The sequence below is a fragment of the Puma concolor genome, chromosome C1 (genome assembly GCF_028749965.1).
Source record: "Puma concolor isolate L17-30 chromosome C1, mPumCon1.1.hap2, whole genome shotgun sequence".
NCBI lineage: Eukaryota > Metazoa > Chordata > Mammalia > Carnivora > Felidae > Puma > Puma concolor.
Genome location: NC_141674.1, coordinates 141,274,455 through 141,291,634, shown reverse-complemented (window position 1 = coordinate 141,291,634; position 17,180 = coordinate 141,274,455). Strand labels below are relative to the sequence as shown.

General features: G+C 35.0%; 1 protein-coding gene across 5 annotated transcripts in view; it reads left to right on the top strand.

Annotated features, from left to right (window-relative positions):
* MMADHC (metabolism of cobalamin associated D) overlaps positions 1-16,832 on the top strand; it is a 38,129-nt gene extending 21,297 nt beyond the window's left edge. For 3 of the 5 annotated variants that reach the window (XM_086718556.1, XM_025930882.2, XM_086718555.1), the window contains exons 4-9: positions 6,719-6,754; positions 8,630-8,847; positions 11,177-11,282; positions 11,845-11,975; positions 15,491-15,577; positions 16,320-16,832. In XM_086718556.1, the coding sequence (XP_086574682.1) occupies positions 6,719-6,754; positions 8,630-8,847; positions 11,177-11,282; positions 11,845-11,975; positions 15,491-15,577; positions 16,320-16,514 (773 nt within the window). In that variant the 3' untranslated portion in view covers positions 16,515-16,832. The remainder of the gene's footprint in view (positions 1-6,718; positions 6,755-8,629; positions 8,848-11,176; positions 11,283-11,844; positions 11,976-15,490; positions 15,578-16,319) is intronic. The other 2 variants (XM_025930890.2, XM_025930884.2) reach the window with 1 other exon arrangement.
* Positions 16,833-17,180: the final 348 nt, after the last annotated feature.

The following is a 17,180-nucleotide window of genomic DNA, read 5'->3' as shown; positions in this document are numbered from 1 at the left end:
ATTAATATGGGATATTTCTTTTCTTTAAAGAAACTTAGATCTTCAGTCTTTAAAACTCATCTTCTTCAAAATACCTGAAATCTTTGTGAGAAGGTGGGGGAGAGACATTAAAGTATCCCCCAAACTAAGGCACTTTGAGACCAGAAAACAAAACACGCCAGTTCATACAGTTTACAGAGTTTTATTCAGGGTAACTTACAGGTGGGATCAGACAGAGGGCAGTCCACAGCAGCTAAATAGTTATTCTCTGTAAAATCCATACCTTAGTGCATTGATTTTATAGAGCAAGGAGACAAGGACAAAGGTCATTATAGTGAGATCAAAGGGTTTACATGTACTTCAAAGGGCATGCATGCACCTAATTGACAGCTAACCTTCAATTAGATCTTGGGGCACCACCTGTACATCAGAAAGAGGAAAGAAATACTATGTTATCTCTAACAGATTTATGGGAGGCCAGAACAAGCCTTTCCCTGTCCCAGCCTTGTAGGCATTTCTGCAATACGTATTTTAATCTCTGAAGAATCTGGAACATGTGGCCCTAAGAGAGGTGATTCAGCAAACATGAACAAAATGAAAGACCAAAATTAGAGTCCATATTGTCAGTACTCCTGCAATGTTTTACTTTGTGAACTGACTCAAGTCAGTCATTAATGGCTATCTAGATCTAGCCTTATTGGCTTAGTGTGATCTGCAGATCAGTAGCATCAGCATCATCTGAGAATGTGTTAGAAAGGAGGAATCCTGAGCCCCACACCAAACATTACGAATCAGATTCTGCGTATTAACAAAGATCTCAGGTGATTCTTAAATACTTAAAACTTTGGGAAGTATTAGACTAATTTGGGTTGAGAATCATGAGACAGGGTCTGTTAGTCGTGAAAGAAGTCCATGATTGATGGGTGATGTCTGTCATAGGTCTGCAAAAGGGATATGGTGGCACTTTAGATCTAGTGGTGGGGCAGCCATTCTATCATACCCATTTCTACTCATTTAGTTCTAGCAAAATATTAAAAAATATTTTTATTGTCAACTAATTCTGCAGCAATTATCCCTTTAAACAAAACTGCTCTACTTTTTTGTTTTATTTTCTACTTTGTTCTTTTCTAGATCTTTTTAAATTTTTCACAAGGTAAGATATTTGTCAAGATTTAAGCAATGTGGTCTGTTCTTCTGTAAGAATTTAATCCATATTAACTCCTGTGGCTATAAACAGGACATTAGGTCACATTGGTTGATATGAGATTTTTTTTCCCAGTCTATTAATATTTTGTGCCCTCAGGTAACTGCAGTTGAATGGCCCTCTCCAAAGGTAACCACTATTAAGTTCGGTATCTTTTAGATCTTTTTTCCTGTATTTAAAAACATAGGGACACTTGTGTGGCTCAGTCAGTTAAACTTCTGACTTCAGCTCAGTTCATGATGTCACAGTTCATGAGCTCAAGCCCTGCATCAGGCTCTGTGCTGACAGCTCAGAGCCTGGAACCTGCTTTGGATTCTGTGTCTCCCTCCCTCTCTGCCCCTCTCCCACTTGCACACTGTCTCTCTCAAAAATAAATAAGCATTAAAAATTAAAAAAAAAAAAAGATTCTCTCTCTCCCTCTACCCTTCTCCTAGCTTATGTGCTCTCTTTAAAAAAGAAAAATAAACTTAAAAAATAAAAGCATAAATGTAAGAATGTAGAATAAATGTCACATAGACTTTTTTTTTTTATTTAATTTTTTTTTTTTCTTCAACGTTTTTATTTATTTTTGGGAGAGAGACAGAGCATGAACGGGGGAGGGGCAGAGAGAGAGGGAGACACAGAATCGGAAACAGGCTCCAGGCTCCGAGCCATCAGCCCAGAGCCTGACGCGGGGCTCGAACTCAGGGATCGCGAGATCGTGACCTGGCTGAAGCCGGATGCTTAACCGACTGCGCCACCCAGGCGCCCCTCACATAGACTATTTTTGACTTACCTTTTTCTTTTAATGTGTCCTAGACTTTGTTCAATATCAGTAAGCATTTATTGTATTTTTTAATTCAAATATAATTAATATACAATGTTATATTAGTATCAGGTGTACAATATGATTTAAACCAAAAAATTTGGTTTTCTATACATTATTCCCTGTTCATCACATAAGTGTACTCTTAATTCCCTTCACCTATTTCACCCTTCCCTCCCAACCACCTTCCCTCTGGCAACCACCAGTTTTCTATATTTAAGATTCAGTCTCTTTTTTCCCTTATTTGTTGTTTTGTTTTTTAAATTGCACATAAGAGTGAAATCATACAATATTTGTCTTTGACTTATGTTGTTTATTATTATACCCACTGCATCCATCCATATGTTGCAGACGGCGAGATCTCTTTTTTATTGTGAAGTAATATCCCATTGTGTATATATACACCACATCCTCTTACCCATTCATCTGTTGATGGACACTGAGTTGCTTCCATATCTTGGCTATTGTAACTAATGCTTCAGTAAGCATAGGGGAGTATGTATCTTTTCGAATTAGTGTTTTTGTTTTCTTTGGTTAAATACCCAGTACTGGAATTACTGAATCATATGGTAATTTTGTTTTTTATTTTTTGAGGAAATTCCATACTGTTTTCCACAGTGACTGCACCAATCATATGGTAATTTTGTTTATTTTTTGAGGAAATTCCATACTGTTTTCCACAGTGACTGCACCAGCTTGCATTACCACCAACAGTGCATCTTTCACAAGTGTACCTTTTTCTCCACATCCTCACCAAATTTATGATTTCTTCAGTTTTTATGTTAGCCATTCTGACAGATGTAATGTGATATCTCATTGTGGTTTTTGATTTGCATTTCCTTGATGATTAGTGATGTTCAGATCTTTTCATGTGTCTTTTGACCATTGTCTTTGGAGAAAATGTCTGTTCTCTCCGTGTTTTAATTTGATTTGGCAGGGCAGGGTGGGGGGAGGCAGGTGTTTGATGTTAAATTATGTAAGTTCTTTATATATGTTGTATATTATTATTCTCTTATCAGAAACATTATTTGCAAATGTCTTCTCCCATTCAGTATGCTGCCTTTTTGATTTGTAGTCCTTTTGTTGATAGTTTTCTTCACTGTGCAAAAAAGCTTTTTATTTTGATAGAGTCCCAATAGTTTAATTTTACTTTTGTTTCCCTTGACAAAGGATATCTAGAAAAATGTTTCTGTAGCTGATGTCAAAGCAATTACTGCCTGTTTTTTTTTTTTTTTTTCCTGCCTGTTTTCTTCTAGGAGTTTTATGGTTTCAGCTCTCACATTGAGACCTTTAATCCATTTTGAGAGTATTTTTGTATATAAGAAAGTGGTCCAGTTTCATTTCTTTTGCATGCAGCTAACCAATTTTCCCAACACTATTTGTTGAAGACTTTTTCCCGTTACAAATTGTTGCCTCTGTTGTAAATTAATTGACCATAAAAGTGTGAATTTATTTCTGGACTCTCTATTCTGTTGCATTGATCAATGTGACTGTTTTTGTGCCAGTGCCATACTGCTTTGATTACTGACTTTGTGGTGTATCTTAAAGTCTGGGATTGTGGTACCTTCAGTTTTGTTCTTTTTCACAATTGCTTTGGCTGTCAAAGGTTTTTTGTGGTCCCATACAAATTTTAGGATTATTTGTTCTTGTTCTGTGAAACTTCTGTTGGTAATTTTGGTAGGAGTTGTGTTAAATCTGTAGATTGCTTTAGATAATATGGACATTTTTAACAATATTGGTTCTCCAAATCCATGTGCATCACATATCTTTCAATTTGTTTGTGGAATCTTCAGTTCTTTTATCAATGTTTTACAGTTTTCAGAGTATGAGTCTTTTACCTCTCGGTTAAGTTTATTCCCAGGTATTTAATTCTTTTTGGTGCTATTATAAATGGGATTGTTTTCTTAATTTCTCTCTCTCCTTTTATTAGTATATAGAAATGTAACAGATTTCTGTGTGTATAAACCATATACACACATATATATATTGTGTACATATATGTGTGTGTATATGTATATATGATGTGCAATTGCTGGTGTGTGTGTGTATATATACACACTTATGTGATCCAGCAATTGCACGTCTAGATGTTTACCTAAACAATCCAAACATACTAATTAAAAGTGATACATGCACCCCAATGTTTATAGCATTATCTACAATAACCAAATTATGGAAACAGCCCAAGTACTGTTAACTGATAAATGGATAAGGAAGATGTGGTGTGCATGTATATGTACATATATATATATATATATATATATATATATATGCAATCGAATACTCCACAGCCTTAAAAAAGAATGAAATCTTGCCATTTGCAGTGACATGGGTGGAGATAGCATTTGCTAAGTGAAGTAAGTCAGAGAAAGACAAATACCATATGATTTCACTCATGTGGAATGTAAGAAACGAACAAAGCAAATTTTTTGGTTGCTGATTCAGTGTCATTGCTAGTAACCAGTCTGTTTATATTTTCTATTCCTGATTCAATTTTGGAAGGTTATTGTGTTTTTAAGAATTTATTCGTTTCTTGTAGGTTGTCCAAATTGTTGGCATATTCTTTTTCCTAATACTCTCTTATAATCCATTGTGTTTCTGTGATGTCATTATTTCTCCTTCATTTCTGATTTTGAGTCTTCTTTCTTTAATGATTCTGACTGAAGGTTTATCAGTTTTGTTGTTCTTTTCAAAGAACCAGCTCCTGGTTTCATTGATGTATTGTTTTTTTAGTTTTCATTTTATGTATTTTTGCTCTACATTATTTCCTTTCCTTGGCTTTGTTTGCTCTCCTTTTTCTAGCTCCATTAGGTGTATGGTTAGGCTGTTTGAGATTTTCCTTGCTTCTTTAGGTGGGCCTGTATTGCTGTATCTTCTTCCCTCTTAGAACAGGTTTTTGAGGAATCTCAAGATTTTGGACCATTGTGTTTTCATTTTTATTTGTTTGCATGTATTTATTTCCTCTTTGATTTCTTGGTTGGCATATTCATTGTGTAGTAGCATTTTATTTAGCTTCCATGTATTTGTATTCTTTCCAATTTTTTTTTTAACCTTGATTTGTAGTTTCAGTGTTGCAATGAGAAAAGATGCATTATGTGATTTCAGTGATTTTGAACTTACTGAGACTTGTTTTGTAATGTAACATCTTTTGAGAATATTTCATGTGCATCTGAAAAGAATGTGTATTCTGTTATTTTTGATTGGATGTTCTGAATGTAGGTTAGGTCCATCTGGCCCAGTGTTGTGTCACTCAAAGCCATTAGTTCTTTGGTGATTTTTCTGGATGATCTATCCATTGATGTAAGTGGGGTATTAAAGTCTTCTATTAATGTATTGCTGTCACCTTCTTTTTGTTAATACTTGTTTTATATATGTGGGTGCTTTCATGTTGGCTGCAAAAATATTTACAATTGTTACATCCTCTTGTTGGACTCTTCCCTTTGTAGTACCCTTCTTTGTCTCTTTACAGTCTTTCTTTTAAATTGTATTTTTTTTTTCTGAAAGAACTATTGCTTCCCCAGCTTTCTTTTCACTTCCATTTGCATGGTAATGTTTTTCCACCCCTTCACTTTCAATCTGCCTGTGTCTTTAGTGAGTCTTTTCACACAGCATTTAGGTGGATCTTGCTCTTTCATCCATTCACTCACCCATCTTACTGTTTTGATTGGAACATTTAGTCCATTTACATTGAAAGTAATTATTAGTATGTACTTATTACCATTTTGTTAATTGGTTTTGGTTGTTTTTGTAGTTCTCTGTTGCCTTCTCTTTCTCTCTTACGGTTTTTGGCTTTCTTTAGTGATATGCTTGGATTTCTTTATTTTTTGCGCATCTATTATAGGTGTTTGATTTGTGGTTACCATTAGGTTCACATAGAACATCTTATATGTACAGCAATCTGCATTAAATTGACAGTCACTTATGTTTGAACCCATTCTAAAAGCATGAAGTTTTTACCCACCCCCACATTTTATGTATGTGATGTCATACTTGACATTTTTATTTCTGATTTTAGCGACTGATTTTTATAGATATAATTGATACTACTTTTGTGTTTTAACCTCCATACTGGTTTTATAAGTGATTAATCTACTACTTTTATTGTTTGTATTTACCTGTAAGATTTTTTCCTAATTTTCTTATTCTGTGTTATGGCCTTTTCTTTCCACTCAGAGAATTCCTTTTAAATATCATGCCATTCCTTTCTGGCCTGCAGTGTTTCTGCTTGGAAATCAGCTGATATCCTTATGAGATTTCCCTTGTATGTAACTATTTTCTTTGGAGGTTTAAAAATTCTCTTTATCACTCCTTTTTACATTTTAATTACTATATGTGATGTTGTGGACCTCCTTCAGTTGATTTTGCTAGGGGTGTTCTCTATGCTGCTGGATCTAAATTTCTGTTTTCTTCCCCACACTTGTGAAATTTTAAGCCATTATTTCTTCAAATAAATTTTCCATTCCCTTTTCTCTTCTCCTTCCAGGATCTCTGTTAATACAGCTGTTATTATACTTCCGATGGTGTCATTGAGTTCCCAAAGTTTCTTCATTTTTTTTATTTTTTTTTTATCTCCTGTTCAGTGTGGTTGCTGTTACCTTGTCTTTCCAGTCACTGATCCATTCTTCTTCCTCCTCAACAATGCTATTCATTCCCCATAGTGTATTTTTTATTTCAGTTGTAGAGTTAGTCTCTGACTGGTTCTTTTTATATTTTCTGTCTCTTTGTTGAAGGTCTCAATGAGATGCTACACTCTTTTCTCGAATCCAGTAAGTATATTTATGAGCATTTGAAATCTTTAGCAGGCATATTTTTTATCTCCATTTCATTTAGTTCTTTGCTTGGTATCATCCTGTTCTTTCATTTGGGACATATTCCTCTGTTTCTTCATTTCTGTGTTTGTTCCTGTATATTTGGAAAGTAAGATACATCTCTCTTGATCTTGAAAGTAATGGCCTTATGAAGAAGAGATCTTGTGGTGCCTTGTAGCACAATGCCCCCTCTTCTGCAGAACTGGGCATTTTAAGGTTGTCTTTTATGTGGGTTTGGTGTACCATACTCTTGTGGCTCAGCTGCATTTGCCTTCAATCCATTTGGCTGCAAATGTCCATTTTGCTTGTGTGGGCAGGGTTTGGTCCCTGTCCAATTCAGAGCCTGTTTGGGGCAGGAAAGGGCTTGTAGTTGGCAGCATCAGTGATCAGTCCAGATGCCTACTTTCAGCCCATTTGCAGGGGCTGCACAGAAGTGCAGGGTACTTTCTGTTTTGTTTGAGAGGCTCTTTTGGTTGGTGTGACCAACAGATGAAATGTCTGTCAGACTAGTGTGTGTAGTCATCTTCTCCACTCGCCATGGCAAGAATCACTTTGGAGTGATGATGGTCACTGTCAGGGCTGCTTACAGGATGAGAGACCTTGCCAGAGCTGTGTTGCAGGCACTCTTGCCCAGTGGAGCTGGTTGAATGGATTAAAGCAATGCAGGGGTGAGCACGCGGTGTTAGCAGGCTATGTGGAGAGTGTTTACATTGGTTCCTACAAATGTCTGGGTATCTATGCTGCAGTGGGAGTGAGAGGAATTGCACCTGCCAGCTCTTGTGTTCTCAGAGAAGTTTCCTACAGATCCTTGTTTTTCCAACACTTCAATACAGGTTGAGATTAGTTTAAAAAAAAAAATCTCGGGGCGCCTGGGTGGCACAGTCGGTTAAGCGTCCGGCTTCAGCCAGGTCACGATCTCGCGGTCCGTGAGTTCGAGCCCCGCGTCAGGCTCTGGGCTGATGGCTCGGAGCCTGGAGCCTGTTTCCGATTCTGTGTCTCCCTCTCTCTCTGCCCCTCCCCCGTTCATGCTCAGTCTCTCTCTGTCCCAAAAATAAATAAAACACGTTGAAAAAAAAAAAATTTAAAAAAAAATTTCCTTCATGTGTACCTCAGGCACTTTTCAAACTGCTGGTTCTATGCTGCCTGTAAGTGGGATTGTTTGTTACATTCTCTATTTAAGGGTGGGAACTCAGTTTCCTATCACCCTCTGGCTCTCCCAGAGCTAAACCCACTAACTATAAAAACTCTTAAAGTTAAGCCCCACTGAGTTTCAAAGCCAGATGTTATGGGGACTTGTCTTCTCAGTGTGGGTCCCCCATGTCTGGTATGGGGTCTCTTCCTCTCCCTTCTCTGTGTTTGTCTCTCCTCTTTAGGGTTAGTCTCTCAGAGTAGTATGGTTTCCAGCTGCATCTGTGCCCGTTCTACCCTGATTGGCCTCTTCTCTATGATTAATTGTGCAGTCTATTCTGCCAGTGTTTGGCTTATTTCCTGGTTTAGTTGCACTGATATGGCTGTTAACCTAGGTGTTTCTGTGTTAGGGGGTGAGCTTAGGATCCTCTGCTGTCTTCCTGGACTCCTTCCAAGATTTACTACATTCTTTTTATTGGCTATTAGGTATTACATAGTATGGATTACTGTACTTTATTAAATCCTTCTCCTTCGAATTGACTTGCCTATGAGCTGAAAACAACACAAAACTAATTTATATTCACACAGGAAAGCAAATTCCAAAGATCTATTGGTTTTATAAAAAATACCTAATTGGAAGAAGAGTATTCTTTCAGTCCACCAATGCACTTGAGAAAATGGATTCATTTTGTTGTTCCTCTTCAGGCTCTCGAACAGTATGGCCTGATGAAACTATGGGCCCATTTGGACCTCAGGATCAGAGATTCCAGCTTCCTGGGAACATAGGTTTTGATTGTCACCTCAATGGGACTGTGTCACAGAAGAAAAGCCAGGTTCATAAAACTTTACCTGATGTTCTAGCAGAACCTTTATCAAGTGAAAGACACGAGTTTGTGATGGCACAATATGTGAATGAATTTCAGGTAAATTGTTAATATCCTTTATTCTGTTTTTCTAATTATTAACACTATATTAATTTCTGATAACTGAGAGCATGTTACTTGAATTGAAAAAGTTTTTAAAAATACCTACTTAATTCCAGCATTCTCAGAAACAACATACATAGTTTTTAAAAACTTGGCACTGTTCTATACATAATGTTGGCTATATAATTTTACTTTAGATTACAGTCTCTTTGGGGTCGCTTGGGTGGCTCAGTCAGCTGAGCATGTGACTCTTGATTTCAGCTCAGGTCATGAGATCAAGCCCCATGCTCAGTGTGGAGCCTACTTAAGATTCTCTCTCCCTGTCTGCCCCTTCCCTGCTCGCTCTTTCTTAGGAAACAAAAATAGAAAAATTAGATTACAATTTCTTAAGTAAATCTTCAAAAATACATTGTGTAATAACTGCTTATTCAAATATAATTTAGTTATTTCTATATTACTAGAAATATAGATTCCCTGTTTTTCACTTTTATAAATAATTTTTTTGTGGAGCAAATTCCAACTAGATTTACACTCCTAGGCATTTAAAACTTAAATGCCTGAGAACTCTGAAATTCTTGAGATACAGTAAACTAAAAAAGATAGACTTAGAAAAACCAACTTCTGAGGTTTTTTTTTTCTTTTTTAATGCATTTTTAAACTGGTATTGCAGGGGCAACTGGCTGGCTCAGTCGATAAAGCATTCAACTCTTGATCTGGGCATCTGTGAACGCAAGTCCCATGTTTGGCATAGAGCTTACTTTAAAAAAAAAAAAATTAAAACAATAAACAAACTGGTATTGCATTGTTGCTCACCTAAATGGAAAGTTACATGCAATTCAGAGTGTCTGCCAAACTCCTGATCCTCATCATTTTTTTGAATTTCTGCGAAGTTTCAGGCTGTTTGATCGAAGCCATAATATTAAGGAACAGCCCCTCACAATTACTATGGCTTATATCAGGTAACATAACATTTGGAGACAGTTGACCTCTCTTGACACTTTTCTGTCTGCCTGCCAAACATCATTATTGCTTTAAAATACCCTAGATTTTATATGTCTAATACTTAGGGGTTTTTCCACCCCTCTGAAAACCTGTCCTCATTCCCTTGTTATCAGTAACATAAGTGACTTAGTCATTCTCCCACTGTCCCAAGGTTAGAATTCTGCCAAACTTGGCTCCCCTCTCTCCCATATCTCCATATAGAGTGACAAAATTACATTGCTTCCATCTCTGATGTAGCTTTTTAATTATTTGTGTCCTTTCAGTCTCACTAATAAAGCCAGAGTTCAAGGCCTCCTTATCTCTCCTCAGTTCTCAGAGGCATTATAGTGAGATGGACTATGGAGATAGGATAAATTTGGCTTCACAGGTGTTTGCTCTTTCACTTAATTTTTTGACCTTGAGAAAACTACTTAAATGTTTCTTTATATGTAAGATGGGGATAATAATAATACCTAGCCCATAAAGTTGCTGTGAGGATTAAATGTGAAAATGAACACAAAACACTTAAATACACTAAGTGACCCGTAAATATTTTAATTGCACCATTCTCTTTAACCATTGCATATGCTTGCACTGTTTATCTCTTGCTGGACTGTTTTTTCCTCCTCAGTTTCTAACCTGCTTTACCTAGCATTCTTTACAAACCACATAATACACATTAATTAACATGTAGCTCAAATATGAGGATTTCAACCTTTTCCTGATTTCCCCCAGCAAAGCATTTCCCCATTTAGACTGCCAAAAGACTTTCTTTGTAACTCTGTAGCACTTTTCATATTGCATTACATTTATTTGTTCATGCTGATTTTCTTCTACTAGCTCTTTTATACCTAAGAGTGAAGACTGGAATTTTTTTTTTTTTTCTTTTTAACCATTGTAGGGCTGCTCTTGTTAGCTGATGTGTAGTAGGTGCCCAGTAAATTTCAGATGAATAAAAGCCTCATCCTGTAGGAGAATTTATGTTTAATCATGTTATTTTGTTAGTGCTATTTTCCCCCATTTTACAGGTTATAGAACAAAAGAAAGGACAAGTAGATATCAAAGTATCAGACAGGGTAACGTTGTAAGACATAGTCATGGCATTTTAGTTTCTTAGCCAACTTCTACTCATACCAAGTCTTAGAATATTAATATATTTATGTGTTCATTTTTAAATTTTCAAATCTTTATCCATCATAGAGAAAAGTTTGGGTATATAACACCATTACCCCACAGCCAGTTAACTAGAATTATTTCTAAAACCTTTCCAGGAAAGACAAGTTTATAACAGACCATATATTTTATTTGAACTCCAGATTTTATTTATATTTCTCATTCTTCTTAGGGTAATAATGCACCTGTTGAACAAGAAATCAACAGTGCAGAAACTTACTTTGAAAATGCCAAAGTAGAGTGTGCAATCCAAACATGTCCAGAATTGCTGCGAAGAGGTATATTGTGCTTTTATACATTTTTACACTCATGTGTACCACTAGGCAATGTCGCTAATTTTCTAATGTGTTAAATAATGTATTCCATAGGAATTGTAATACTTTGTAACTTAATACTGTAATGTGTCTGGTCAGAAAACATTACATGGCCGAGGTAAGGTCTTCCAAATGTCCCCTGACATCTGACCTCATGCTGGCATTAGATAAGAATAGAATTTTTAGTAACTTTTTCACTGAAGTTATTCTCCTTTTTATTACAGCTGTAATTTCTTGAGCTAATACATAATACTGAGAAAAATCGTAATAAACTTTTTTTGAAAATTGTAAGATCAATAACAAGTAACCTTTACTTGCTCTTCAGAATTGATAGTAATATTTCAGCCCATCCAAAAGCTGAAGTTAATTAAAACTTCATTTCAGTATCCATTCCAAAAATAATGTGCATTTATAAATCCAACTTGGTATCACAATAATTTAACTTAATCACCATGTTTCTAAAGAAGTACTTTTTTCACTGCTTCTTATAGCAAATTCTCCCTGAAATTTTTATTGTTATTTATAGATTTTGAGTCACTGTTTCCAGAAGTAGCCACCAACAAACTAATGATTCTGACTATAACACAGAAAACCAAGAATGATATGACTGTTTGGAGCGAAGAGGTAGAAAATGAAAGAGAAATGCTTTTAGAAAAGGTAATTCTTGGGGACTCCTGGGTGGCTCAGTCAGTTAAGTGTCTTGACTCTTGGTTTCATGTCAGGTCATGATCTCACAGTTCATGAGCCCTAGCCCCATGTCAGGCTCTCTGCTGACAGCATGGAGCCTGCTTGGGATTTCTCTTTCCCTCTCTCTCTGCCCCTCCCCAACTTATGTGTGGTCTCTCTCTCTCTCTCTCTCTCTCTCTAAAAACATAAACATTAAAATTAAAAAAAAAAACCACATTTTCAATTGCTGACAATTTTATAATCTTATTTAAATACCAACATTTTAAGGTGATGGGTGTCTTTTTAGCCTTTATTCTCTGCTAATATATTTCAGTACTAAAGGACTGCATCAGGTTCTGTGCTGACAGCTCAGCCTGAAGCCTGCTTCAGATTCAGTGTCTCCCTCCCTTTCTCCCACTCCTGCCTCACACTCTGTCTCTGAAAAATGAATTAAACCTTAAAAAAAAATTGTTTTTAAAACATGTCAAATAAAAAGTGGAAATTACTCCAGTTTTCAAGGAGTAATCAGTAACTACATGCAGCACAGTGATAACATATTATAGACCCATATTTTTTTTTCCTGTCCTTTTAACCAGGTGCTTTGACACCCTTCCATAGCATTACACATAGATTTCATACTATGTAAAATCTGCATAAAATTGCATGGGCAAACTGTAAATTTTTAATTACTTTAAAAATTCCCTTAGTAGTTTATAAATTTAAAAAACTTTTTCTATTATAGGCAGTGAAAAGTATGTGCATAAACATGTATGCCCAAATATAAAATCGGTAGATTCCTAAGTAGGGAATTACTGAATCCGTGGGTAATTTAAGTTTTGATAGATGGTGCCAATTTGCCCACCAAAAAAGATTCTCCTTGTATATATCCTGTCATGCTAGCTTACCCAGAATATTAGCGTTTCTTTTCATTTTCACCAACCTGAAAAATGGTAAATGCTAACTTAAAGTCTTAAGAGTTTGATGTTGGGTTATATCAGTTTCTACAAGACAGGAAAACATTTCTTTGCCCGAGTGACAAGTCAAGATTAACTCCATTAGGCGCCTTAGCTAACTATAATTGAAAAAATTTCCTTTACTAATTTTCATGTAAGATATTAGGAATTATTTTATATTTTCCTTATGACTGGATGTATGGTTCTTTTCATTAGTAAATTATAATTCACATACTCAACAGAATGTTTTAGGATAATGACTTCATCATACTAAAATGTCCCACATACAGCTTTGCTAATTAAATTTTATGTAGTAATAATCATGAGCAAGTTATATGCTAGTTAACAAGGAAGTTACAGAGAGGGCAGGCCTTAAGACATTATCTGATTTTAAAGAGATCTGAATTTAGAGAATTGAAATTTAAATAGACAATAATTCAGACATTTTCTGTTTACATATTAAGGCAGTATCTAACATATACATTTACCATTACTATCATTTAGTCACTAGAGAGCTCTCACATGTGCATTGAATCATTGGTCCTAATTTCTCATCAGTTAAAGATTCTGAGCCTCATTTGATACTGACCCCAGTATAGTTGTGAGTTTTTTGTAACCAGTTTCAGGGCTTTGAAATGCCATATTATTTTTAATTTTATAATGATTAAAGCTATTTTCTACAAAAAAAAAAAAAATTTCTGTTTTAGATACATTAGTGGTTATTTTAGAACCACACATAGTTGACTGTCCAGTTCTCTTGTTCAAATCTGTTGTAGTTTTTTTCCACCAGATGTCAGTGTTTGCTGTTGATGTGCAGAAATCTAAAGAGAAATACTTAAACTGATTCTGTTTATGATACTTTGGGATTCTTTTAGTTAACTTTTACAAACGTTTGTATTGTTTTGTTCTCCTTGTAGTTTTGTGTATGGCAGATCTGTTCATTAAATTGATATACTTTTTAATTACTTTTCTAGACCATATTCAGTAGTTTTCCTAAGAAATAGGATTAATGAAATGCAGTAATATGTGTAAGTATTAAGTGTGAAAATAACCTAAAGAATACAATTTTTATTTAATGTTTTTCATTATTTTACAAGAAAGTGCTGGGAGAAAGTTAGCTTAAGTTTCCTCTATAGCATGGATCAGCAAACTTTCTGTGAAGAGCCACATAATAAATTTTTAGGCTTTATAGGTCATAGTGTCTACCCTTGTATTGTTAAAGTAGTCATAGACAGATATGGATATATTCCAATGAAACTGTTAACACATACAGGCACCCAGCTGGATTTGGCCTTCAGGCTGTAAATTGCTAACCTCTTAATTTTAGGATATGGCCCATCTTCCTAAGGCTTAGACGTTTGGGCATCTCAGCTGAATGCCAGATGTGCTCAGCAAGGTCTGATCATCCTGTGTTGTCCAGAAATCCATGTTACCTAGGACTGCACAACCCTGATAACACCATTGAGCTCTCAGGCCCCAGCTGGCACTCTCTGTGAGACAGATTCCTCAAGAAGTCTCACCTTGTGAGTGCACAGTTCTGCCCTTGGCTACTGAACCAGGGTGAATTGCTCTGTGGACTGCTTGAGAACCCCAGTGTGCATCTTTCTTCCAGTACCCTAACCCACAAATTCAAGATACTTCGCAGTCCAGAACTTTTGCTTTCTACCTCCTTGGCTTAGTGACACCATCACTTTGGGATCTTCTTCTTTGCCCTGTGACAAACAGTGTTCCAGACAGAGAGCTGGAACAAATATGGAAATCACTTGACTTGTTGCCCTTCTCCACAAGATTACAGTTTTAATTATTATTCAGGATTTAAAACTGTTGTATCTTACATTTTAGTCTGTTTTACAGCTTTTAGCAGGTGTTCACCAAATAGCAGATAATGTTTGGCATCTGTTATTCTGTTAATGGCCAGAAGTGGAAATGTGCCCTTGTTTTTAAACATTCATGGTTTGTCCTTTTTTTCTTTTTTTAAACACTCTGATCTGGTCCTAATATTTGTTACTTTTTCACTGTTTAGTCTGATAAAGCTAATAAAGACATCATAGGAATTACAAATGAGAATGGAAAGACCAAGATTTTGAATAAGATATACAGACACATGGTCTGTAATAATTATGTCCTGTACAAAAAATACAGAAAGGTATAATGTGTATCATGACATGTATCATGACCATGAGTATGGATAGATGTGTTTTTGAAAGACACACATTTTTAACATATGAATGGTTCATGTTTTTTCATTATGAATATTTTGTTTTCCCTTTCTTACACTATAATACAAAATAGCAATAATATTTTCTAATTCATGACAAATTTGGGAGTTAACAGCACAGAACTGATTAGAAATTTTTCATAAAACAGGAAGTAATTTAGAAGAAAAATACACAATTTAGACTTTTTGAAGGAAGTAAAAGTGTTTACAACTAATGATAAATTACGCTATAATCTTATCCAATTCTCTGAAGCAAAAGATATTTAAAAATTTGTTAAAAACTAAAACCCACAGAGATGCTATCTTCAGCATATTTGTGTCTTTTTTTAATGCAGTTCATTAATGGTGCTAAGGAAATTTGCTACGCTCTTCGAGCTGAAGGCTATTGGGCTGACTTTATTGACCCATCATCTGGTTTGGCAGTGAGTAATTACATTTTGAAAGCCAGATTAATTTGAAGTAGGAATGTTTTTTATTGTAAAACTATTTACAGTATAAAATTGTTTATAACTTTGGTAGAAATAGATGATTTAAGACTTTTGTTTTAACCTCACAATTTTACCCAGAGAATGCCACTATGAATCAGTTGCATTCACAACCTTTGAGGGACCACTATCACTTTTTATTATTTTTTACTCTAATAAATACTGTTTGATTTATATTAATGAATTAGTGTGTTTACTGTTTGACAGTTACAAATTAGCATAGCTTAAGGAAGAAAAACTTTTAGAATTAAAATATGGGTGTTATTAAATATTTATAAATGTTAACTTCCAAAAAATTACTTTTCCGAAATTATACTTTGAAAAAATAAGAACCACTATTGTCACCCACATTCTGGGTGTATCTTACAGGTAAAAATGAAATTTTTTGTAGCTTATTTTCAAAAAGTAACATGTAGTGTAGACTAGAAATGAAAAACTTAGTTTAATTCTAGATGTTTGGTTCTAGATAACGTGTATTTGCTAGATTATTGGTTTCACATTTCCAGAAGGACAGGTATTAGATGAAGAGGTGTTTGGTCACATGCAGTACCTAAACTGCCCTTTTTATTTGATTTTTTTTAATATTTGGGGTGTTAAAATAGATACGTATTCATGTTTGCATAAAAACTGTTACATCATTGCCTTTCTTGCTAATGAATATGATTTTTATTTCCTCCAGTTTTTTGGATCATATACAAACAACACTCTTTTTGAAACAGATGAACGCTATCGACATTTAGGATTCTCTGTGGATGATCTTGGCTGCTGTAAAGTGATTCGTCATAGTCTCTGGGGTACCCATGTGTTTGTGGGAAGTATCTTCACTAATGCAACACCAGATAGCCATATTATGAAGAAATTAGGTGGAAACTAACAGCAGTGTCAGCTTACTGGCAGTACTATTTGTACATAACATTTGGGTTGATCTGTAAACACTCAAAAGCTTAAATTTTTAAAATTTACTTATTTCTGGGTATTTATTTCAACATTTATGGGTTTACAGCATTGGCAAGTGGTTTGTGATTTTTAAATCTCAAATGTTCATTCATATTATCATTGAGTACATGTTGATCACATCCATGGATGTGGTAATTAACATGTAATCAGGACATGATCTCATATTGTTATTTCTTCCCTTTATTGGAAAAACCTGTTATTTTTCTCTAAAAATAAATCACATTTGGTTATGACAGTCTGTTTTTTCATTGCAATATTTTTAAGTTTTAGTTCTTTTAAAAGATGTGGTTTTTAAATAAATGCAGTTGAGAATTCTAGATTCATTGTAGCTTTAAATTTTCTTTATTACCTGTTAAGTGTTATGGTACAGGTGTATTACTTTGAAGTAGTGTCTGTACAGGAAAAGAAGAATAAGGGTAATACTACAATATGAATCTCATAAATACTTAAAAAAAAAAGAATCCCTAACTCCTGGAGGCAGATAAATGTAGTTTGTTTTGACAAAATTTGCCTCAGCAGCTAAATGAAATATATTTCTCCATTTTAGCAAGAGATAGAAACTATGATACTTTACAGAAATGCC